General features: G+C 41.4%; 2 protein-coding genes across 2 annotated transcripts in view; both read right to left on the bottom strand.

Annotated features, from left to right (window-relative positions):
- The window catches only part of SLC45A2 (solute carrier family 45 member 2), a 36,292-nt gene extending 34,862 nt beyond the window's left edge, over positions 1 to 1,430 (bottom strand). The window contains exon 1 of the mRNA XM_061129263.1: positions 912 to 1,430. Within this exon, the coding sequence (XP_060985246.1) occupies positions 912 to 1,290 (379 nt within the window). The 5' untranslated portion in view covers positions 1,291 to 1,430. The remainder of the gene's footprint in view (positions 1 to 911) is intronic.
- Positions 1,431 to 7,734: 6,304 nt separating this feature from the next.
- AMACR (alpha-methylacyl-CoA racemase) lies at positions 7,735 to 21,223 on the bottom strand. The gene is made up of 5 exons (XM_061129262.1): positions 20,880 to 21,223; positions 18,239 to 18,382; positions 16,264 to 16,424; positions 12,663 to 12,849; positions 7,735 to 8,550 (listed from the first exon to the last, which is right to left on the bottom strand). The coding sequence occupies exons 1-5, from the start codon at positions 21,124 to 21,126 to the stop codon at positions 8,141 to 8,143; spliced, it is 1,149 nt and encodes a 382-aa protein (XP_060985245.1). The 5' UTR covers positions 21,127 to 21,223; the 3' UTR covers positions 7,735 to 8,140.
- Positions 21,224 to 26,258: the final 5,035 nt, after the last annotated feature.

Raw genomic sequence — 26,258 nt, 5'->3', positions numbered from 1 at the left:
AGGTTTTCAGTTTATTCTTTAAACTTAAGAAAATGTGTAATATATGCACCTGATTTAAAAAATTCAGTACAAAAATAAGTGAAAAACAAGCTTAACTTCCTCCTCTCACCCCCAGGCCTTTAGCACCCTTCCTTGGAGGCAAAATTTATTTTCAGGTATTTTTAAAATAAATTCCTCCAGAAATATACTACATTTATAGATTTATGCCCACTTTTAAATATATAGAGATGATAACTGATTATCATGGCTCATTATCATCCATTCTGCTAGCCTGAGAATTAATGGCCAGAAAATGTGTGCTATTTTTAAGTTTAACAATTCTTTTTTTCAACGCAATATATATACTACCACCAATTACTGATTAATTGGCGGCTGTTTAATGGCTAGAAAAAGTGCTCACCATCAGGTCTATGTCCATGATTTGCAATGAAAAAATGTCCCCTTGAGCTGTCAAGCCGATGCCCTGTATCTGTTACAAGACTCCACATAAAGCTGTGAACATCATTAACTCTTCTTTGGACACACAGGTACATTTATTGGAAAAATTTATGGAGCCATTAGGCAGCTGGTTAATTTGAGAAAGTCCTAAATAAGGTATGGTGGGCACACACACAAAACCCCATAATTCATAAACATGTAACAATACATAATGTAATAAAATAGGTAAAAATATAATCCCATTTTTAAGTTCTCACAACAATTAAAAAATAATGTATCCTGAAGTTTTTTAAAAGTAAAGGTGCCTAACTACAGAATCTGGGGCACTCAAAGGTGGAAATTCAATGTAACTTAGGATAGGGAGTCAGTTTTAACCATTTTTTACTGTCACAGAAAGAACTTTGTATTCTCCTTGTCCTGAGTTGCATAACAGGACTTTCTCCCACCCAGCCTACCTGGCGCAGTCCACTGACCTGATATGATCGCGTCCCCGTTGAGGTACATGGCCATGCCCAGGAGCATCATGACGCCCAGCGTGAGGATGTAGGGTCTCCGGCGGCCCCACCGGGCCCGGCAGTGGTCGCTGGCCGATCCCACCACAGGCTGCAGCAGGAACCCCAGGATAGGGCTCAGGAGCCACACCATGCTATACAGGCTCTTGGGCAGGCCCACGCTGAGCAGCACTGGAGTCACGTAGGCCGCCTCCACCGCATAGCAGAACTCCCGGCCGAACATGGCCATGCTGTGCATAACCAGGCTCCCCGTGGGTCTTTTGGGCAGCTCTGCAGAGCCCAAGAGGCTCTCCTCATCAAGGGATTTATAGGTGCGTAGGGCACCACTCTTGTCACCCATGGCCACTGGGCGAGGAACCTGCCTGCAAGCCCACCACCCTCTCTGTGGCCCTGGGGTTCGCCCTCCCAGCTGGGTTTGACATGGAGCCAGGCTGCACCGCCCGCAGAGACGGTCAGGCTGGGGGAGGGGCTCAAATTCTTTCATGCCTCTAAGATCACAAGTTATGATGAGAAGGAAGGGGGAGGGGCCAGGAAAGCATGACGGAGATTAGCCAGCTGGGAGCCCTCTGGCTCTTTTGAATGTGTTTCTAAAGGAATCTTCCTTTGTACTGTTCTCTCTCTGCCTCTCTTTCGCTCTCTCTCTCTCACACACACACACACACACACACACACACACACACACACATTTACACACAATCACACATAGCTTTGAGACAATAAAGCCCTATAATGTAGATGTTAAGTGTGAAGGAGTCAGTATTTTTTCTAAACTTTTTCTGGATATAAATATTCTGTCCTTCCTTGAACACAGGTTTGCTACATACACACACATCTAGTCAATTAACTAGACTTAAAACAGTGAGACGGTGCCCCTTCTAAATTACTAACTCTCCCACAGCACTGCAATATTTTTCTTCCATACTTGAGATAGTTCTGTTTATTCTCCTCCTGCTTTTTTTTTGTTTTTTAATATATTTTTTAATTGAAGGATAATTGCTTTACAGAATTTTGCTGTTTTCTGTCAAACCTCAACATGAATCAGCCATAAGTATACATATGTCCCCTCCCTTTTGAACCTCCCTCCCATTCCTCCCCATCCCACCCCTCTAGGTTGATACAGAGCCCCTGTTTGAGTTTCCGGAGCCATATGGCAAATTCCTGTTGGCTATCTATTTTACATGTGGTAATGGAAGTTTCCATGTTACTCTTTCCATACATCTCACCATCTCCTTCCTTCCCCATGTCCGTAAGTCTATTCTCTGTTTCTCCTTTGCTGCCCTGTAAATAAATTCTTCAGAACCACGTTTCTAGATTCTGTATATGTGTGTTAGAATATGATATTTATCTTTCTCTTTCTGACTCGCTTCACTTTGTGTAATAAGTTCTAGGTTCATCCACCTCATCAGAACTGACTCAGATGCATTCTTTTTTATGGCCGAGTAATATTCCATTATGTGTATGTACCACAACTTCTTTATCCATTCATCTGTCATCTCCTTCTGTTTTAGTCTTTGATCCTCTAATGAGCAGTGATCAGGTCTGTTCTGCTCATTATGGCATCTAGCATGATACCTGGCACCCAGTAGGTCCTCAGTAAATGTTTGCTAAAGGAATTATAAAGTATATATGCTACACTTTGTGGTGCTGGTCAACTGCCTGTTTGCTCAGATCCATTCTCTCCTCCTCATCTTATGCTCCATACCTAAGGGACTACATTTCTCAGGATCCCTTGCTCTCTGGCTTCCAGGTAGATTTATCCAGTGGGAGGAACTGGTGGGAAGGCTGGAGGCAGGTGAAAGGAAGATATCAAGATACTTCCTCCCCCTCTTTCTGTATCCTGAGACATCTCTGGCAGTGGCTGCATTTCCACTGTGGGTCCAGCTGCCAACCTCAGCTTCTGGGTCCCTGTAACACTACCTTTCCCATTGATCATGCAAATATGGGACTGTTCCTAGATTCCTGCGGTTGCTTGTATCTGAGTTGCCTCACTGTTCCCTTAGCTTCTGATCTCTTTTATCACCAATGTAATAATTGGTGATATTAATTTCCTCTGTTTTAAAGACTTCTAGTGGGTCGTGTTTTCCTTGTTGGACATTGAATTCAAATGAAAGTCTGAGTAGCAAGGGAAACATGATTTCATAGGAAAGACAGTAAAAATGGTTTAAGAACAAGACTTGGAGTCAAACTATTAAAGTTTAAATGCTGATTCTGCTTGTTTCTTCCTGTATTTCTCTGAGTAAATCACTTAAACTGGTATTTCTCAAACTATGTGCCAAGGTAACCCACGGAGACACAATGAACTCAAAGGGGTATCTCAGGAGATTTAAAAATTTTAAGACAGTAAACACAGTAAAACTCAACATCTTTCAGATAACACCTGAAGTGAGAGTGAAACAGATCATACTTGCAACATAAGACTGCATTACATACACAAAAATAAACTCAAAATGGATTAAAGATCTAAATGTAAGACCAGAAACTATAAAACTCCTAGAGGAGAACATAGGCAAAACACTCTCCAACATAAATCACAACAAGATCCTCTATGACCCACCTCCCAGAATATTGGAAATAAAAGCAAAAATAAACAAATAGGACCTATGAAACTTAAAAGCTTTTGCACAACAAAGGAAACTATAAGCAAGGTGAAAAGACAGCCTTCAGAATGGGAGAAGATAATAGCAAATAAAGAAATAGACAAAGGATTAATCTCAAAAATATACAGGCAACTCCTGCAGCTCCATTCCAGAAAAATAAATGACCCAATCAAAAAATGGGCCAAAGAACTAAACAGACATTTCTCCAAAGAAGATATACAGATGGCTAACAAACACATGAAAAGATGCTCAACATCACTCATTATCAGAGAAATGCAAATCAAAACCTCAATGAGGTACCATTACACGCCAGTCAGAATGGCTGTTATCCAAAAGTCTACAAGCAATAAATGCTGGAGAGGGTGTGGAGAAAAGGGAACCCTCTTATACTGTTGGTGGGAATGCAAACTAGTACAGCCACTATGGAGAACAGTGTGGAGATTCCTTTAAAAACTGGAAATAGAACTGCCATATGACCCAGCAATCCCACTGTTGGGCATACACACAGAGGAAACCAGATCTGAAAGAGACACCTATACCCCAATTTTCATCGCGGCACTGTTTATAATAGCCAGGACATGGAAGCAACCTAGATGCCCATCAGCAGATGAATGGATAAGAAAGCTGTGGTACATATACACAATGGAATATTACTCAGCCATTAAAAAGAATTCATTTGAATCCGTTCTAATGAGATAGATGAAACTGAAGCCCATCATACAAAGTAAGCCAGAAAGAAAAACCAATACAGTATACTAACGCATATATATGGAATTTAGAAAGATGGTAACGATAACCCTATATGCAAGACAGAAAAAGAGACACAGATATATAGAACAGATTTTTGGACTCTATGGGAGAAGGCGAGGGTGGGATGATCTGAGAGAACAGCATTGAAACATGTATATTATCAAGTGTGAAACAGATCGCCAGTCCAGGTTGGATGCATGAGACAAGTACTTGGGGCTGGTGTACTGGGATGGGATGGGGAGGGAGGCGGGAGCGGGGATCAGGATGGGGAACACATGTAAATCCATGGCTGATTCATGTCAATGTATGGCAAAAACCACTACAATATTGTAAAGTAATTAGCCTCCAACTAATAAAAATAAGTGGGGGGAAAAAAAGAGTGCATTACAATCCTTTCACTGACTTTAGATTATTGTAAGGCTGGATTTTCTACAGATTTAAGAAGCATTATGAATATCAATGTGGAACAGAAAATGAGGATACCGACATCCAATCTGATTCCAAGGCATGAGAAGCTACACAGTGTACAACAGGCACTTATGACCCATTAGTGATTAAAAATGATATAAGGAGGAAGATCAAGATGATGGGTTAGGAGGATGTGGTGCTTAATTCCCTCCACAAACACAACAGAAATACAGTCTACTAAAACTGAATCAAGAAACAGGTAATGTGAACAGACTGATCACTAGAAGTGAAATAGAACCTATACTTTAAAAAAAAAAAAAACTTCTTGCAAACAAAAGTCCAAGACCGGACAGCTTCAGTGGGAAATTCTACCAAACATACAAATAAGAACTTACACCTAGCCTTCTCAAACTACTTCCAAATATTAAAAAGGAGGAAGCATTCCCAAAGTCATTCTATGGTATCTATGGTATCAGGGCACCATCACCCTGATACCAAAATCAGACAAAAAATATTACCAATAAAGAAAATTACAGCACAATATCTTTAATGAAAAGCAAAAATCCTCAACAAAATATTGGCAAACCGAACCCAAAAATACATAAAAAGGATCATATACTATGATCAAGTGGTATTTATTCCAGGGTCACAAGGATGGTTAAACAAGCACAAATCAACGTGAAGCACCACGTTAACAAAAAAGAAAAGACAAAAACCACATGATCATTTCAATAGACACAGATAAAGCATTTGACAAAATTCAACATCCATTCATGACAAAAACTCTCATCAAAATGAGTATAGAGGGAACATATCTCAACATAATAAAAGCACTTACCACAAACCCACAGCCAACATAATATTCAACAGTGAAAAACTAAAAGCCTTCCCACTAAATTCATAAGTGAAACAAGGATGCCCACTCTTACCACTTCCATTCAAGTCCTAGCCATAACAATCAAACAAGAAAATGAAATCAAAGGTATTAAATTTGGAAGGGAAGAGTAAAATTGTCATTATTTGGATATGACATGATACTCTGTACAGAGAACCCTGAAGACTTTACACAAAAACTATTAGAACTAACAAATGAATTCAGCAAGGTAGCAGGATACATGATTAATACACAGAACTCTGTTGCATTTCTTTATACTAACAATGAACTATCAGAAAGTTAAAAAATTATCTTGTTTAAAATTGCATTTAAAAATACCTGGGAATAAACTTAACCAAGGGGTGAAAGACCTATATGCTGTAAACTATAAAATATTGATAAAGGAAATTGAAGATGATTTAAAGAAATGGAAAAGACCATGCTCTTGGACTGGAGGAACTAATATTGTTAAAATGGCCATACTACCCAAAGCAATCTACACATTTAATGTGATCTCTATCAAAATACCCAAGACATTTTTCACAGAACTAGAAAAACGTAACTCTAAAATTTTTATGGAAACACGGAAGACCCAGAATTGCTAAAGCAATCCTGCTCCAGGAGCAGGTTGGTTTTATCTAAGGATAATCCTACCTTCTCCACCAAAGACCAGTATAGGGCTGGCTTGTGACTTAACTTGACCCAAGGAGACATGCTTGCTCCTTGGAAGAAAAGCTATGACAAACCTAGACAGCATATTAAAAAACAGAGACATTACTTTGCCAACAATGGTCCATATAGTCAAAGCTATGGTTTTTCCAGTGGTTGTGTATGGATGTGAGAGGTGGGCTGTAAAGAAGGCTGAGTGCTGAAGAATTGATGTTTTTATTGATGCTGTGGTGTTGGAGAAGACTCTTGAGAGTCCCTTGGACTGCAAGGAGATCCAATCAGTTGATCCTAAAGGAAATCAGTCCTGAATATTCATTGGAAGGACTGATGCTGAAGCCGAAGCTCCAATACTTTGGCCACCTGATGGGAAGAACTGGCTCATTTGAAACAACCTGATGCCGGGAAAGATTGAGGCAGGAGAAGGGGATGACAGAGAATGAGATGGTTGGATGGCATCACCAACTGAATGGACATGAGTTTGAGCAAACTCCAGAAGATGGTGAAGGACAGGGAAGCCTGGCATGCTGCAGTCCATGGGGTGGCAAACAGTCGGACATGACCGAGTGACTGAACAACAAAAGGAAACATGAGACAAGGTTTGCAGAGGGCTCCTGAGACCCTCTCTTCTTTTGGATGTTGTGCTGTGTGGAAAAGAGATTCCAGATCTTGCTAAGGATGGTGGGGAAAACAATGAAGGCAATGATACCAGGGGTGTAAAGCTGGGTAGAGAAGTTGAACAGTAGTCCAAGGAAGAAGTGACAGGTTCTGGATGAAAGCAGCAATGGAAGGTGGGCAGAAGGAAGGAGATGGGAGTTCTGAAAGTGGAACTGATAGCACTTCACTTGAGATTCATCACTTTAATAAATATTCACAAAATTTCCAGTATGGGCCAGGAACTGGGAACTGAGCAATGAATGAAATCTACAAAGTCCTTCATAAAGTTTCCATTTTAGCACACCCTAGTTAACAAGGAATGAGGCAGGGGTTAATCCATACAATGTCAGCAGTGATAGGCAGTATGAAGAAAAATGAAACAGGGTTTGGGGAGAGTGATAAGGCAGTTGCTATTTTAGACAGGGATCAAGAAAGGACTCTCTGTAAGGGACATTTGAACAGCGGCCAAAGGAAGTGATAGGTAAGTTGTGGGGTCTATTGGTACAGAGGGAGACATACTGGGAGTGGAAGCTGGAGACTAGTAAGAGGAGGGAAAGTCTAGTAAGACTCTCAAATGGATGATGGTACAGTTTATTGATAAAGAGATACATGTGGATGATGCTAATAACAGGCAGTTATACACAGGAGCTGGTCTAGATGGAGAGGTAGCAGTTATCTGAAGGAAACCTCAAGGACATTTTCTAAAATTTCAATTCAGAGACACCAGCTGAATGGTTTCCTTACCAAATTAAAAGGATCAGACTCTTCCATCTAAGGACATTCATTCTGGTTAACAGTAGAGCCAAATTATTTCAATGAGCAACAAAAGGCTATTTTAGTGCTACTGAAAGAACTTTATTGAAAGCTTTTCACAAACTTAAAAGCAGGAGTAAACTTTATGGGGAATAAAGCTTTATTTAATAAAAAGCATTATATTAATGCATTTCAAGTATTTTATAAATATATGAGCATTTTAAATTGACAAATGTAACATATCAAGTAAATTGAAAGGCAGAAAAACTGCCACAATTTAGTACAGGCAAACTAAAAATATTCCTAAATCAAAAACCATGATAACCATTTTCAGAATTCAGTCATTACTCTATAATCAGTCTTGTTTCCTGATTAGAATACTTAGACCACTGTGATAATGTTTTTTCATGTTTCCATGCACACAATTTTTTGTATTATACTATAAATGCAATATTCAAATTCATTTGCATTGTGGGGCTTGGAACTTAGAGATTACCTCTAAGTTTATGAATTTCAATAATATTATCTAACTTAAGCTGAATGATCTCTTTCTGGCTGAACCCAAGTTCTTTAAGAACCTCTTCGGTGTGTTCTCCTACAAAAGGATCCCTTTCAGTCGAAGGGAGAGCTGGGGTGTTGGACAGCAAAGGAGCAGGGCGGGGACTCACACGCTGCTCTGTGTCAGTAATAAAGGAGCCCCGATCTTTGTTGTGACCATGATGGGCAACCTCTTCAAAAGTCAGCACAGGAGTCACACATGCATCTGTGCCATCAAAGATCTGACACCACTCTGCCTTTGTCTTCTTTGCAAAGATATCTGCAAATTTCTTCTTCATTTCTGGCCAATCCTTTATACTCATCTGATTGGGAAGTTCATCAGACTTTAGCCCAAGTCCTGAGAGAAAAACAGAATTTCTTAAATCAGCATGCTTTGGGTGCAGTAAATATAATCAGTGCAAATGAGTTTTGAACTCATCATACTTGCCCCAAATGGGATATTTTATAAGAATTCTCAAATGAGTCAAGAGAAGAAATTCAAACTCAACTTGAAGTTGGAGCCAAAGCTGGAGAAGACAATAGCGTAACGGGACTCAAGACAGACTTTCTAAGTCTTTGAGAGATCTTATTATTTACATTTCCTCAAAAGCAGTCATTTTTAATTGTCTAATTTCCAGAAATCAACTTCTCCCCTCTGAGAAGTTTTTCCAAAAGAAACTTCCTCATGAAGTTATTATCTGCCATGTGTGTGCTCAGTCGCTAAGCTGTGTCTGACTCTTTTGTGATCCCCTGTAGCCCACCAGGCTCCTCTGTCCCTGGGATTTCCCAGGCAAGAACACTGGAGTGGGTTGTCATTTTCTTCTCCAGGGGATCTTCCTGACCCAGGAATCAAACCCAAGTCTCCTGCATTGGCAGGAAGATTCTTTACCGCTGAGTCACCTGGGAAGCCCAAAGACACATGCAAATTTTCCGACAGCAAACATGACAGCAAGTTATCAGCCAGCCAATCAACAGGGGACACAGAGACTTTTTCTCTCTCAAGTACAAAGAGTTCTGAAGGGCCCCTCAACACAAGGGACAGAGAAGATGAAAAGATTTGCCAGGGAATATCACAAGAAGGATGGCTTCTCCAGTCCATGACTTGATCTGTGCTTCCTTTATTGACTACAGGAACTCACCCCTGTAGATACACCCCAACTCCAGTGCTAATTAAATTATACCCAAAGAGCAACTTTGCTGGGGTTTGGTGTAACTGTCATTTTTATTCCCTCTTGTATAAGAGGGTTTCTAAATTTAAATTATGCATAATATTTTGCATACGTTTAGCCAAGTTAATCAAGCAATTCTCATTTTTTATCATCCTTTCCTTATCTACCATGTTGAAAAACAATGAGCAATAATTTTAAGCTGCTCTGAAGATGCAGAAGGGCCTACAAAGGTAAGAAGACAGGAATACTATAGGTTCTTCTTAGAGTTTTGAGGGATATAAGGATATAAGAACTCACATAATTCTGAACAGCTGTGAAAAAACACCTGTGCAAATACATTGTTCTCTGTAGCCACCTGTCCCATTCAAAACCAGGAAAGATATAAAGCCACAGTTTCAGATTTACCACAGTAATCTATGAAGAAATATTTCTAAGGATGTCTTTCACTTTGCTTTCTCCTTCTTGATTGTCCCAAACTCTGTGATTAAGAAGGATATAAAATAAGCAGTTAGCCAAAGCACTTAAGTAGACCACGGCTAACTGCTGGAAACATACATGCATGCTTTTATAAAGTTTTCTTTTTTTTTTTAAATCAGAATGTGATCAGAATCATCAACTAAAACTGGAGCCAATAGTTCTCCAACAAACACTAAACTTAAGGTTACACAGGTTTTGTTAAGGTACACAGGTTTGTACACTGGAATACTAGAAATCAGAACACTTCTACCCCTGACTCTGACACACCAGCTGTATCAATACAGCTGCTATTTAAAAGGGTAAGGCTGAAGATATTCGGTATTGACAAAAAAGGATGTCTTTGCTATATTTTTTAATAAAAAAGTATTAATTATAAACTTACATTATATATTTTATAAATTATATAAATATATAATTTATATAATTGTATATAAATTATAAAAATTATACAATATAAATACATATATTTATATTATACAAATTATAATGTGTATGTTTATATTATATAGATTATAAAAAATTTAATTGTGTCTGTATGTGTACAGGGAAAATTCTTTTTTTTTTCTTTTTTTTTTCATTTATTTTTCTCAGTTGGAGGCTAATTACTTTACAATATTATATTGGTTTTTGCCATACATTGACATGAATCAGCCATGGATTTACATGTGTTCCCCATCCTGATCCCCGCTCCCGCCTCCCTCCCCATCCCATCAAAGGCCACATTCCAAACTATCCTAAAGTGGAAGGACAAGGGAGAATTTTTACCTCTTACCTTATAAATTCTGTATTGTTTACACTTTTTTCATAAAAAATACATTACTTTGAATTTTTTCATTTTTTAAAATTGTTGTAAAATATACAAAATATAACATTGACCTTTTTAGCCACTATTAAGAATACAGTACTATGTTATTAAGTATATTCATATTATTCTGGAACCATTACCACCATTCATCTCCAGAACTTTTCATCTTTCCAAGCTGAAACTGTACCAGCTTCCCTGGTGGCTCAGATGGTAAAAAATCTGCCTGCAATGCAGGAGACCCAGATTCAATTCCCAGGTTGGGAAGATCCCCTGGCAAAGGGAATGGCAACCCACTCCAATATTCTCGCCTGAAAAATTCCATGGACAGAGGAGCCTGGCAGGCTACAGTCCATGGGGTTGCAAAGAGTTGGACACAACTGAGCGACTAACACTTTTACCCATTAAATGCTAACACTTATTCTCTGCTTCCCCCAGTCCTTGTTCAAATATCTGTTCAAGTTCCCACTTTTAATTCTTCTGGATATATAACCAGAAGTGGAATTGCTGGATTATATGGTAATTCTATGTTTAATTTTTTGAGGAGTCACCATATCATTTTCCACAATGGCTGTATAATTTTACGTCCTTACCAGTAATGCATGGGGTTCCAATCTCTCCGCATCCTCACCAACACTTATTTCCTGGCTTTCTTAATAATATTTTGAAATTTTAAAGCAACTTAAAAAAATTATCTATTGCCTTCACTACAAGAATCTCATGTCATAAGAGTCTCAGTATTTCCAGATTTCTTTGCCCTGGAAAGCATTAGGAACATAGCATAGAGGAGTCTGAGCCTTACAAAAACCTTGTGTATTTATGCTCAGACACTGAGAGCTAAATGAAGCTATGGTCTCAAAGATCTCAAAATGTATGGTAAAATAATAAATTAACAGTAACTCAGAAAAATCATTACAGATGTGGGCGTTTGTCCAAACCACTCTGTTCTATCGTTCTTCTAACTTACAGTTAAGTTGGTGAAGTTAATATAGTTGATCACAGAATGCATTCTGATGCTTATAAAAACCATCATTCCAGCTATATACAGACTACTCTGAGTAACACTTTGCATCTCAAAAGCTATCAAACATAAAACTCCAAACTTGAAGCTGGAAGATAAATGTGCTGCAAGCATGTGCTTGTCACACTGCTTCAGCATACATTCTAAAACTTCTTAGAAACTAAAATATCTGTGAAGTAAACTTTAAATTCACATTTCACAAGGACAAAATAACTTCAGTCCAATTATCAGTCAGGGCAAAAGGGATCCCAAATTTTCCTGCTAACCTGTGACAACATATCAATAAGACAAGAATCTGCAAGACGGGTGAACTGCAGAAGCACCAAGTGATGGTGACATATCCCAACAAACTCTCACTCGCCAAAGTCTCTCTGTGCTCTGGTGACCCCCTTATTAAGTACCAGGAGGGACATCTATCTATCAGGGAATAAAAACTGGTAGAACCAGATCATTTCTAGGGAAGAACAGACTGTGGCCATGCAACGGGCAAGATAAATATCCACACTATGAGTATGGGCTTCCCAGGTGGCACTAGTGGTAAAGAACCTGCCTGCCAGTGCAGGAGACATAAGAGATCTGAGTCCGATCCCTGGGTTCGGAGGATCCCCTGGAGAAGGGCATGATAACCCACTCCAGTATTCTTGCCTGGAGAATCCCAGGGACAGAGGAGCCTGGCGGGCTGTGGCCCACAGGGTCGCACAGAGTCGGACACAGCTGAAGAGACTGAGCACAGCACCGAGTGTGAAACGTAACAAAAACACCGAACGCCCACAAACAGGATTAGGATCTTTTTAATCTGAGCTATTTTATAGACCTTTTTTATAAAAGTGCTTGTCAATCTAAAAGATGGGGGAAGTGCCTCACAATATAATGATGACCATCGTTAAACTAATTATAAGGTGGATATATACATATAATAAAAGACGTCATGAACTTCAAAAGACCCCAAAATAGAGGCTGGAAAACATCCCCAGAAAAGAGGTTCCTGAAGAGTTACTCACCCTTGATCAGCAGCTCATAGAACTGGGGCTCTATTGCTCCGACAGCCATGAACCCCCCGTCCGCTGTCCGGTAGGTTGTGTAGAAATGTGCTCCACCATCTAACATGTTCTGTCCACGAGGCTGTTCCCACAATCCTGTTTCTTGAGTTTTCCACAGAAAAGAACTTAGATACGCTGTTCCTTCCACCTTTGAAGAAACAGAATACAATGTGAATCCAGGTAATTCAACTATAAAAATTATGACTGATTCCTACTTGGGTTTTAAAAAAATGTTTGTATAAAAATGTTTATCTTAGGATACAGAAAGATTATATCTAATTATACAACTTCTTTGATATTTTGAGAAAGTGAGTTAGGACAGGTTTATGATAGAGCTTCTGCACTATTCAGATAAGGGAATATTGTTCAGAAAAGACTTCAAGGAACTACGTCTGCTCTTCTTTTCAAATAATATTGGCAGAATGTTGACAGTTTTTGAAGCTAACTGAGGCTAGCTTCACTAGTAAGCTTACTTCACCATTTGTAAGCTAATTATACATTCTCTTTACTTTCATATATGTTAAAAACGGTCAGGATAAAAAAGCTGAAAATAAAGAAAAAGGTTTTCTTAAAAATCTATCATCTGACCTCAATACTTATAAACACATACACACAAACACATGAAGCAGATCACATTTTAAAGGTAAATTGCATGACAGCTATATTTAGTTGACTCTAGTTTTGATACCAAGCGCAAGAAATACAAATTTGAATATTTAACATAATTTAACTTTAATTATCACTAGAAAGTTACAGAATAAACATAACAATGTGGGTGGCAGGTGATAAGGGTTTTCTGAGTATAGACAAACTAGTTTGAGAATGCCAGCTTCCCACTAGTCCTGAAATAAAAAAGATTCACATCTCCGGTATGATTATCATGAGACTGGATGCACTGAACTAACTAAAGAACACTTCCCTATCCTTCTGGAACTCCAGGAAGCAGGCCAGCAAAGCATCCTTGTCTCTGAGGTTACTAATGGAAAGGCCCCATTCCAACCGTGAGCAAGGGATTTCTCACAGATTCTGGCTATGAAACAAACACAAAATTTAACAGGCAAGAAGACTGCAGTGGGTTGCCATTTCCTCCTCCAGGGGATCTTCCCAACCCAAGGATCAAACCCTTGTCTCCAGCGTCCACAGGCAGATTCTTCACCACTGTGCCTGTTGGGAAGCCCATTTTTAGATACGTCTCAGTTTTCCCTTTTAGCTTTAGGAAGCTCCTGAACACCTGAATCCATGGATCTGACATTTGCTGTCACCAAGTAGTGGAGTTTGTATAAGTGGCCTTTGGTGGTGCTATTTTTTGAAATGGGGTTACACAGATTTTACAGTCCCCACATTTATACATATACACACAAACACACATATAGATACATCACACACACACAAACACACACACACACATATATATATGTACATTTAATCTCTTTTACATACTGGATGTACTGATGAGACTATTGAAAAAAGATGTCCTGACAGTGTCATGGGTCTATTTTGGCTCACTCAGGATACAAACAGCTCTAATCTAACTCCACCTTTACTTGGCGCCATAGAAGGACACAGGACAAGACACAGCAATTATAATCCTTATCTCATCAAGAGGCTGCCGAGCACACACCTCTCTTCCCCCCCTCATCCACAGGCAGTGTATGCTGCCACAGATGACAGCCCATGAACAGGGAAACTGCAGCCTCAATTTCCCAACTTTTTATATTATTCTCATCACATAGGCCAATGGCCTGCATGCCAACACATAGTCCCCCAGGTTAGAAGTGCTCCCTTAGGACAGGAGGAAACACAGTAAAACAGACCCCACATGCCATGTGCGTGCATGCTAAGTTGCTTCAGTCCTGTCTGACAACCAGACTCTTTGTGACCCAATGGATTATAGCCCGCCAGGCTCCTTTGTCCATGAGGATTCTCCAGGCAAGCATACTGGAGTGTAGTGCCATGCCCTCCCCCAGAGGATCTTTGCAACCCAGAGATTGAACTCAAGTCTCAGGCATCTCCTGTATTGGCAGGTGGGTTCTTTACCACTAGCGCCCCCTGGGAAGCCCTAACTCTACAGTTTCTAAGGGAACAGTCTGATGAAGAGATGACTCCAGGTCATCATAGGCAGGTCTAGGTCATGGATTCTGCTGCTAAAGTCACTTGGAAACTACTGGCCTAAAAGAATAAGATATATGTACCCCCCCCCCCCCCGCCCCAGTCAGCTTCCTCCTTCAGTGGTTCTCCACAGGGTACCAGAGCCACCAACCACTGGGTCTTCTAAGTCAGAGATCAGGGAGCCATCCTTGATTCCTTCCTTTCCCTTCACTGCCAAATGTGAATCCTTAAATCCATACCTATTCTACCATTGACCATTTTAGTACTTGCCTTTATCTCTCAGTCTTGTCTTCATCAAATCCACTCTCCAGCCTACCAGCAAAGATAGGTCCAAATGTAACCTGTATAGTGGAACTAGACTGGGCTCTCATCAACTAGCTGTGAGAACTCAGGCAAATTTCTTTTTTCTTTTTTTTTCAGGCAAATTTCTCAATGTGCTGATGAGTCTGTTGAAAAAAGATGTCCTAACAGTGTTATGGGTCCGTGCTTAGTTGCTCACTCATGTCCGACTCTGTGCAACCCCATGGACTGTAGCTCACCAGGCTCCTCTGTCCATGGGATTTTTCAGACAAGAATACTGGAGTGAGTTGCCTTTTCCTCCTCCAGGGGACATTCCTGACCCAGGGATCAAACCCACGTCTCCTGTGTTTCCTGCACTGCAGGTGAATTCTTTACCTGCTGAGCCATCAGGGAAGCCCTGCTATAGGTCTAATTGGGTTCAGTAACAACGTATCCCAGGAGAAGGGAATGGCAACCCTTCCAGTATTCTTGCCTGGAAAGTCCATGCCCAAAAAAGCCTCACGGACTGCAGTCCATGGGGGTCACACAACTGAGTGCACATGTGTGAGGGGTCTGGAGGGAGATGGGTTGGTAACAATAAACAGGTAGAACTGGAAACAAACAAACAAACAATGTATTCCAAGTGAAATTGCTGTTTTGGGGATTAGGAGAAATCACACAGAAGTGCCTAGGAGAACAAGAAGCAAGTGCTCCGTGTGTGAGTGAAGACACTGAAGCATCCTGACATTTGAATCTCTGCTACACAGTGCAGCAAGAAGGTCTAGACTGGTCCATTTCACTTGACCATCATCAAAAATCTCCTCTTCCTGCTAAAGGAGACTTCCTGAGCCCAGTTTTCAATGAAAATCTCTTAAAAATCATATTCAAAGTACAAGACACAAGATGGTGAAAATCGCTGAAACACAATGTGGTAATCAGGTGAGTCATGCACAGTTTAGAAAATTGACTCCACAAACAGACGATCAAAATATGACATTCTGACACATGTCAAACATATGAAGCTATTTTAAAGAGAAGGCTATCTTTGGTAACTTGGATTCAAATTTCAAATCTCAATTTATCTCCTGTCTTGTTTGAAAGAGGATTTGAGGCCGCCATATCTCAACCTTAGGAACAAACGCAAGGCTTAGCGTTTCCCCCAGTAAAAACTCACCATGTTTGCATCGATGACTTGACCTTTGCCAGAGCGTGTGCGTTCAAACAACGCCATAATGATGCCCAGTGTGCACATGAGGCCTCCACCACCAAAATCAGCCAGGAGATTCAACGGGGCATATGGATTCTCACCACTTCTGCCACTTCTTGATAAAACACCTATACCATGAAAAAAAAATATGGAGGACCATTAATGGTAAATTTAAAGTGTATTTTAAACTTTTATTTTTTTATTTTTGGCTGTGCTGGATCTTCATTGCTGCTCGGGCTTTTCTCTGGTTGCACTGAGTGGAGGCTACTCTCAATTGCAGTGCATGGGCTTCTCATTGCAATGGCTTCTCTTGTCACAGAGCACAGGCTCCAGGACACACAAGCTTCAGTAGCTGTGGCACGTGGGCTCAGTCATTGCGGCTCCGGGGCTCTAGAACAACAGGCTCAACTGTAAGCCTACAGTTTACAGGCTTAGTTGCTCCGTGGCATGTGGGATCTTCCCGGACCTGGGATCAAACCCCATGTCTCCTGCACTAGCAGGCAGATTCTTTATCAACGAGCCATCCAATGGTAAATGGGTTAAAAAGCCCATTTAATGTGTACTTTAAATAAATACATGAACATCTTAGAAGGAAAACCAATCTCTCTAGCTACTAGTTGTAAGTGAAAATTAATATCTAATGCCTTTCTAAATCTAAACTTGTTCAGTATATTTATAAGATGGCTTTCCTTCCAACAAATTTCCTTGTTTTTTTTTTTTATGTCTTTATTTTCTTTAAAACTTTATTCCTACAGATATTTTCAGAATTCTATTGCTAAGTTTTTATTCACTGAGTTGTGTGTGGGGGGGGGGGGGATGGTTGCTATCCACTTAGTTTATGACTTAACAATGGTATAAGGCACTTCCATTCTTATTAGAAAGAGATGCAAGAAAACAAACACAAGAAAAAGAAAAGGAATTGCATTTTTAAATAGATGTGAAAAATCAACTCTCCACTCACTCTTTTCCTCAACCTTTAAAAGTGTACACACAGTATATTTGAGACTTCTCTTACTCAGCAATATGGTTCTTAGAAATCTAGAATTAGGTCATTCTAAGAGCTTCCCTGGTGGCTCAGGGGGTAAAGAACCTGCCTGCTATGCAGGAGACTCGGATTCTATCCATGAGTCGGGAAGAGCCCCTGGAGAAGGGAATGGCAACCCACTCCAGTATTCTTGCCTGGAGAAGTCCATGGACAGAGGAGCCTGGTGGGATACAGTCCATGGGGTCACAAAGAGTTGGACATGACTGAGTGGTTAACACTTTCAAGATATGTTCATACAGGCGAAAACCATGGGATTTTTCTAGTATTCATAGAATTTCTAAAATCATGACTCAGTCAACAATTCACAATAAAGTAAGGGGGTACCAGAATCAAACTATTAATATATCTTTGCATACTACAGAGCAACAATTTCTACTAGCAATAAGTCTCTTTACTTCCTAGCAGGGGCTTGCTGGAGAATTCACTCCACAAACATAGTCAGTAAATGTTACTAGTGTGTGTATTACCCCTCCCTGTGTTAAGGCAGGGGAAAGTGAAAGTGTTAGTTGCTCGACTCTTTGCAACCCCAGGGACTATAGACTGCCAGGCTCCTCTGTCAATGTATTCTCCAGGCAAGAATACTGGAGTGGGTGGCCATGCCCTCTTCCAAGGGATATTCCTGACTCAGGGATCAAACCCACGTCTCCAGCATTGCAGGCAGATTCGTTATGATCTGAGTCACCAGATGGAGGCTGACAGTGACTGTTTCAAGACAAACCAATCTTTTTTAAAGAAGTACACGCTCAAATAAAAAAAAGAAGTACACGCTCTTTATTAATTCCAATAAATATTCCAAACTTCACCTTTAAAAAATTCTTTCTAATAAGTGTAGCTGTAGATCTTGACTGGGGGAAAAAAAAAGAGTGAAGAGAAATTGGATTTTTTTTTTCAACACACCTGACAAGGCCAAATAGTTGATGTCATGTCCGGCTACCTTGGAGAATCTTCCCGACTGGCCGAATCCACTCAATCTGGCATAGATAAGCCTCGGGTTCTCCTTCTGGAGAATCTCTGGACCGAGCTTGAGTTTTTCCATCACCCCTTAAGAGAAAAGTTATGTTGTTTTTTTAAAGACAGCATGAACTGAAGATGGGTACAATCCCTCCTTTGTGGCAAATATAAAACAGCACTTTTTTGCAAGGAAAACTGGTAACATTTGCTGTGAGTTTATAATGAACGTATTGCCAATAATTAAGAAACCAGAGAGTGAAGCCCCCATTTTTGGAATGTGGGGCAGATCCCCCCACCCCAAGAATGCTATTTCCCCCCAGCACTGCCCTACATCCCTGCAGGCATACCCAAGCATCTTCAGAGTGGACATTCCATCCCTTCAGTCAGCCCCTTCAGAGTTGCCCCAGTTCGCTCCTAAGTAATTTATTAGAAATGGTCTGTTCTTTTGGAAGTTACTCTGGGTCTTTAGTTGATTAAAAACTCACTTTTGGAAGCTGCTTTTTCTTTCAGGACCTCTTCTATGCCTATGCCTGCATGGGTGCCTGCTATACTTATGCGTGCACATATTCCATCTTCCCAAACAGCTCAGATGCTCCCCGGCAGGATTCATGCCTCATCTGTTTCCACAGGCCTCTAACATGCCCAGCAGTTCCTCTACAAAAAGGCTCAGTGCAAATATCTGGTGGAAGAAGGGTTAGCTACAACAGCATTTAATTGCTCTTAAGTTATCAGCGAGTACAGCTGACCCTTGAACAAGGTGAGTTTGAACTGTTTGGGTCTACTTTTGAAGTTTTTCAAAAGTAAATACTACAGTATTACACAGTCTGTGGTTGATGAATGCTGAGGAACTGTGGAGGACCACTGTAACTAAAGTACAGGTTAGCCCTGGTTTGTTCAAGGGTCAGTCAGTATTTATTCTGCTAAAACCAGGGAACCTAAGGAGTCCTGGGGTTAAAGATATAAAATTAGATAATAAAACTCACTGACTTTGTTTCCACAAAGCTATGATAAGTTACAAAAGGATTCTATTCCTAGACTGGTGGTTACCAAGGGGGAAGGATAAGAGAGGGATGAATTGGGAGCTTGGGATTAGCAGATGCAAACAAGTATATACAGAATGGATAAACAATAAGGTTCTACTGTATAGCATAGGAAGCTCTATTCAATATCTTGTGATAAACCTGTGATAAATGGAAAATATGAAAAAGAATATATATGTAACTCAGTGGCTCTGTTGTACAGCAGTAATTAACACAACATTGTAAATCAACCATACTTCAATTAAAAATAAACTCTGTTTCTCTAACTAGAAAAACATCAGCCTCAATCCACCCCAACACCCCCTGCAGCTATATCTGTATTCACAGCTCCACCTCTCCCCTAATACTAAGGCAAATTATTTACCCATGTGGAGCCTCCTTCAATTTCAAGTTGTGTATTATTAAATTATAATAAAATCCTAATTACTAAATTATTATTGTTGTAATCTCAGATCTGAGGGTGGACGTGTTCACACATTTAAATACGCCTGGTGCCCCACACAGCCAATTCATTCCCCATTTACTGACTTCCAGCTATATACCAAAGCTTGGGATTTGTACTTGAGCAAGAGCAGGTGTCTGAGCAAAGGTCAAAGTGGTGCTAGACCCAAACATCAGCTTTTAAAAGGCTGTTAAAACTGTTATCAAGGAAGCTGCAGCAGGCTTGCAAAGAATCCGGAAGTCACAGAAAGGAGGAAGAATGATGGGACTGATGATAATTGAAAGCTGGTGGTGGAAAAGGAAGATTTGGGAGCCTAGACAAAGGTACAAGTTTTTCATTCAGGCAACTGGGTGGACATTGGTTCTATTCACTGAAATGATACAGAAAGAGGAGAGGACATTTTAGTAGGGAAGAGGTGGGGCTTTGGAATATGTGGAAGCTGCAGTGCCCAGGAGACGGTCAGATAGAAGTGGGCAGAACTTGCCTAGTCCGGAAGTCTGTGGCTGTAAAAGAAGGGGGCACGGTTATATACTTGGCCATCACCTGCCTATAAAAAATGAAAATAGTAGAAATGGATAAGGGCTGCAAGAAGCAGAGTGTAAAGGAAATTGAGCAGAAGCTGGAACCTGAACACCAGCATTTAAGGCAGCAGGTGTTAGCCTGGCTTTACCCCGGTACACCAAGCTCCAAAATTTAGCAGTTTGACTATGAACCTACATGCAGTTTTCCAGGGAGAGAATCTATGGCTTTCGTTTGTTTCTCATAGGGTTCATGACCTTCACATAAAGAAGAAACGCAAATGTAAAAGAGTAACTAAAAAGGCCGGGGGGGGGGGGGGGGTACTTAGTAAGGAGTCAGAGAGAGGGATAAGAAAAGTGAGGACAACAGCACTATCTCGGACTCCAAGAGTGGAAGATCGTCTCAGGGGGCGATGGATCAGCAACATCAAATGCAACAGCAGAGTCTAGAAAGTAGGGACGGAAAGGGTTCAGGTGGCAACAGGGCAAAGGTTATGCTGGGTGCAGCCCCAAACGGTCGGGCGCGGCGACCTCCCTTCTGCGGGGACCGTGCCCTCTCTGGCCCCGCGTAGGGGCAGGAGGCTCACCGGGGCGGAAAGGCTCCAGCATCACGTCCGCCCGGGCGCACAGGCGTCGCAGCACCGCCACTCCCCGCGGCCGCTTCAGGTCCACCACCAGCGAGCGCTTGCCTCGGGCCAACCTGCTGGAGTCGCTGCGGGTGCCGGGTCGGTCCACACGCACCACCTGCGCCCCGAAGTCCGCCAGGACCATACCGCAGAAGGGAACCGGGGCCAGGCCGGCGAGTTCAACGACTCTGATGCCCCCAAGCGCCATGTACCCTGCGTCTCCTTGCCAAACCGAGGAAACAGCAGCTGCCTGAACTTCGGCCTGCACTGCGCGGCGTCAGCCCGGGGCGCACACTCCCTCCCTCGTGGCCCCGCCCCCACGCGCCTGCGCGCAGCCGCAGAGCCTGCGAAATAGTGCGTCTTCGGACCGCCTCCGCATCTGGCCCGGTAAGTGGGCTGAGGTGGCTTAGATTTTAAAACTAGGGGATCCTAAATTGTGCCCTAGGGCTTGACCTGGGGGGATGGGGGTAGGGGTGGGGCCCATGGCTGGACCTGGATGTCTCAGGATGGTTTTACTTTCCTTGCAGTCCCAGCTGCTGTGCTCTATGGACCCGTTTATACATCTCTGGCCTTGAAAAACATATAAATATTTAAGAATAATGTTAAAGTGTTGTTTTTAGCTTCTCAGCTATCTGGGGTTAGTATCCTGTGTTTTTACAGCCCGAGTTTCCGCCCTTTCACACCAAGGGAGTGACTGTAGTCCCATGACTGTCGGAAGGAAGGTACTCTTCTTTCCCGAGCTGGTTAGGCTCACCAGCTCACCTTCGGCAATAACTGCAATCGACCCTTCGTTTAGTGACATGGCGGGCAATGTGCCAGTTATGATTATTCACTCCCCACAAAAAGCTTGTGTGCCCTATCATGGAATATAAAAAGCACATGTGAGCAGGTGGTGCTCATCAGAGACAAATCTGAGAAGTTTAAAAGTATTTTTAATTTGTCACCTGCTATTTCTACAATTATAGTTTGGAGTTTTTAATTTCAGTGCATTTTAAAAGTACAATAAAATAAGAACAAATAGCCCCCACTCCTTGCAGTTTTGAGTCTCCAGGAGCTAGGGAGAGACTTTTATAGAGAAAAGTTGAGGCAAGGAAATTATTGATTGACTATATGTAATAGCCTAGCTGACTGTTTGGATTTGGTTCGTACTTTGATTTCTGGACTCTCAGACCAGGTTAGATTCAGCCTGCTTACAGAGGATGCCAGGGCATGAGAGCCACATCACTCTAATGGATTCCCTGTTTAATTAGCACCTATTTGTCCCCTCTAGCCCTTTGTTTTGAGAACAAATTTTTATTTTGAGAAACTTAAAAGAGAAATGTATAAAAAATACTCTAGCAAACACCCGTAGATGGAGGTACTATTATTTCATAGTGACCCCCAGTCTAAAAAATAAGCAGTACAGATAGTGCTTAAGCTGACACCCATGATAGATTCACATGAATCAGATATCTTACCAGCATTAAGCTTTACTGATAAGTCAAAGATGCAGATCATAGAGATAATCTCAGACAAAGCTGAGGTCCTGGAAATGTCACTTGACACTGCAGGCCTTTCCTTCCTGCATGGGCAACATACTCTCTGTTACTGATCTCGAGAGACTGCAGTGAATGGTCCTGAAGAGAGATCTTAGCTCCCTGCCCAGGAATTGAACCTGAGTAGTCTGGATGAAAACCAGGACTCCTAGCCACCAGATCATGAAGGCGTTAGAGGCCAGAAGCTGCGACCCTGACTCTTTCCCCCATTTGAAAGCGAGAATGCTTCAAAAGAGGCAGAGACTGTGAAAACAGGTACAAAGTTTATTATGAGAGACAGCAAAGCATGTGGGAGAATGTTCAGAGAAGCAGTTTATTTAAGACTGAAGCTGGAAAGCCAGATGATGCAAAGGTAAAGGATCTGCTTGCCAACGCAGGAGACACGAGAGAGATGTGGGTTCAATCCATGAGCCAAGAAGATCCTCTGTAGTAGAAAATGGCAACCCACTCCAGTATTCTTTGAAAAATCCCACGGACAGAGGAGCCTGGAGGGCTACAGTTCACGGGGATGCAAAGAGTTGGAGGCACCTGAGCAGACACACAGGCAGAGATACAGACCCAGAGAGAAAGGGTATGGGCCTCCTCTCTTGTGAGGCCTGCAGTAGTGAAGTAATTTAAATCAATTACATAGAACAGTTATCTTGTTTCTTTTTTCACACCTGACTGGTACTAGGAACCTCTCCAAGATGGGTACACAACTTTTTGTTAAGATAGATCCCACCATGTAGGACTGTGGGTGTGTGTCCACTCATTATGGGGTAGCGGCCTCTCCCTTTTTGACCTCCAAGGAGCCTTCCTGTGCATGTGCAGACAGGGAAGTTCTCCTTGACCTCAAGAGTGGTCATCTTATATCTTTACTTCTGCAGAGCTCAACTTCTGCCATTAGCTTTGTCCTTGGAGTATCTGGGTGAGAACAAAAATTCAATTTTACTCCATTTGACAAATACCAGCTATCCAGCCTTAGGGCCCATCAGTCTTCTACAAGCTGAATTGTGTCTCTTTAAAATTCATATATTTAAGTCCTAACCCCAGTACTGTGACTGTATTTGGAGACAAGGCCTGTAGAGGTAGTTAAGACAGAAACAGGTCGTTTGTGTGGGACCTAATCCAATAGGACTGGACTGGTGTCCTTATAAGGAAAGATTAGGAAAACACAGACCAAGGGACAACCGTGTGAAGACACAGCAGAAGGCAGTCATCTTCAAGTCAAGAAGACAAGCTTCAAAAGAAAGCATACCCGTTGACCCATGATCTTGGACTTTTAGCTGTCAAAACTGTGAGAAAATAAATTTCTGTTCTTTAAGCCACCCAGTCTGTTATTTTTTTCTGGAATTCCTTGCAAATTAATATATTCTCAGATCCACGGTTACAGATGAGGTTCTAATGAGGTTCTCAGGTCACCAAACGGACTATTTTCTATTCCAGAAAGTTACTTAGCTATGGAACCATGTTTCCTAAATTCTGGGTTTATTTAGCATAATCAATCTTGTGGCCAGGGATAACCATTAAATCTATTCAATAAGTAAATTCTCTTAAGCCTGGCATGTTGCAGTTCATGAGGTCGCAAAGAGTCGAACACAGCGACTGAACAACCAACTTCCTCTTAGCAAATATGATTAATTTCCTTACCTACAGTCCAGTGGAGTCATATGCCCTTTTCTTTGGCCTCCCGGGGCTTCCCTATTTACTTCTCTAAAGAGAGTAAATAGATCAAAAGTCAGCTGCTTTCAACTCTTTCCAAAGCTTAAGTCTCCTTTAATGCTCACCTGCAGCTACCTATTATTACTCCTGTTCACCTCACTGTTCAAGGCACAAGCACTCCCCCTGATTTTGACATATGGTCCACATATGAATGCTATAGCTATATTATTTTTACACTATAATTTGTGGTTTTAATTTTCATAAACAATGTTACATTGTACCAACTTCTCTGAATTTACCTTTGCACTCTATATTATGTTAACTGGTCTCCCCATTTCTATTCTTTCCTACTAGATCAACAGAGATTCTTGACTTAAATACAAAAGAATTCACTGGAAGTCTATGAAGTAAAACTCATGTAAGTATGTGAGAAAGCTGAATTCAGGCAATTGACAGGACTCAGGCTGCTGGAATCATGTTCAAGGTCACAGTGTGGAAGACTAATTAGGATAGAAATCTGCATAGTTTCCACGCACCTCTGCCCAGCTCTGAGAGATTCACATAAGCCTGAGTCTGAGTCAAAAGGATGGAGGTACTAAATTGAAGGTTCTCCCACTGACACATAGGATGGGATCATTAAATTAAAATCATGACTGTGGTGGATTGTGTTGACTGAAAAAAAAAAAATGCACTATGTGAGAGATGCGAGTTAAACTTTATTTGGAGGCAAAATGAGGACTGCACCCTGGGAGACAGCACCTCAGAAAGCTCTGAGAGACTGCTCCAACGAGGTAGTGTGGGAAGGTCAACCTGTAAGATTTTGGTGAAGGGGTAGTTCAATGAAGTTAAGCACATACATTGCAAAAGTTTTCTGCTAGTCACGAGGACCTGATGTTCTAGATATGAAGAGAGGCAGAGACTGGGATTATGAAATCAGCCCCTGGAAATAATATTTGGCTGTCTAAAGACCTGTTTCTTAGCCTCCTTGAACACAGAGTGCCTCATTTTCCACCCTGAATTCACATCATGGGGTGTTGAAAGTTGGCAGCTGCAGCAGCACACAGTTCAACATCCACAGGGCAGATGGCAAACGTCCTTATTGTCGTTGTTCAGTCAGTCAGTAGTTCAGTTGCTCAGTCGTGTCTGACTCTTTGTGACACCATGGACCACAGCATGTGAGGTTTCCCTTTCCATCACCAACTCCAGGAGTCTACTCAAACTCATCTACATTTTGTCGGTGATGCCATCCAACCATCTCATCCTCTGTCATCCCCTTCTCCTCCTGCCTTCAATCTTTCCCAGCATCAGTCTTTTCAGAAGAGTCAGCTCTTCTCATCCAGTGGCCAAGGTATTCGAGTTTCAGCTTCAACATCAGTCCTTCCAATGAATGCTCAGGACTGATTTCCTTTAGGATGGACTAGTTGGATCTCCCTGCAGTCCAAGAGACTCTCGAGAGTCTTCTCCAACACCACAGTTCAAATGCATCAATTCTTCAGCTCTCAGTTTTCATTATAGTTCAACTCTCACATCAGTATGACTACTGCAAAAACCATAGCCTTGACGAGATGGGCCTCTGTTGGCAAAGTAATGTCTCTGCTTTTTATTTATTTATTTATTTTTCCATTTATTTTTATTAGTTGGAGCCTAATTACTTTACAATATTGTAGTGGTTTTTGCCATATATTGACATGAATCAGCCATGTATGTCTCTGCTTTTTAATATGCTGTCTAGGCGGGTCATAAATTTCCTTCCCAAAAGTAAGTGTCTTTTAATTTCATGGCTGCAATCACCATCTGCAGTGATTTTGCAGCCCCCAAAAATAAAGTCAGCCACTGTTTCCACTGTTTCCCCATCTATTTGCCAAGAGGTGATGGGACCAGATGCCATGATCTTAATTTTCTGAATGTTGAGTTCTAAGCCAACTTTTTCACTCTCCTTTTTCACTTTCACCAAGAGGCTGTTTAGTTCCTCTTCACTCTCTGCCATAAGGGTGGTGTCATCTGCATATCTGAAGCTATTGATATTTCTCCTGGCAATCTTGATTCCAGCTTGTGCTTCTTCCAGCCCAGCGTTTCTCATGATGTACTCTTCATATAAGTTAAATAAGCAGGGTGACAATATACAGCCTTGACATACTCCGTTCCCTATTTGGAACCAGTCTGT

The sequence above is a fragment of the Dama dama genome, chromosome 25 (genome assembly GCF_033118175.1).
Source record: "Dama dama isolate Ldn47 chromosome 25, ASM3311817v1, whole genome shotgun sequence".
Classification (NCBI taxonomy): Eukaryota; Metazoa; Chordata; class Mammalia; order Artiodactyla; family Cervidae; genus Dama; species Dama dama.
This window is presented reverse-complemented; position numbering and strand designations above follow the sequence as displayed.

Bases quoted from the DNA above. Each gene is read 5' to 3' on its own strand.
- AMACR (XM_061129262.1), bottom strand. From the start codon at position 21,126: ATGGCGCTTGGGGGCATCAGAGTCGTTGAACTCGCCGGCCTGGCCCCG. The intron at 18,383-20,879 runs GTGAGCCTCCTG...TTTTCTCTTAAG, and splicing joins GCTGGAGCCTTTCCGCCCCG to GGGTGATGGAAAAACTCAAG. The intron at 16,425-18,238 runs GTGTGTTGAAAA...TTCATGGTATAG, and splicing joins CAACTATTTGGCCTTGTCAG to GTGTTTTATCAAGAAGTGGC.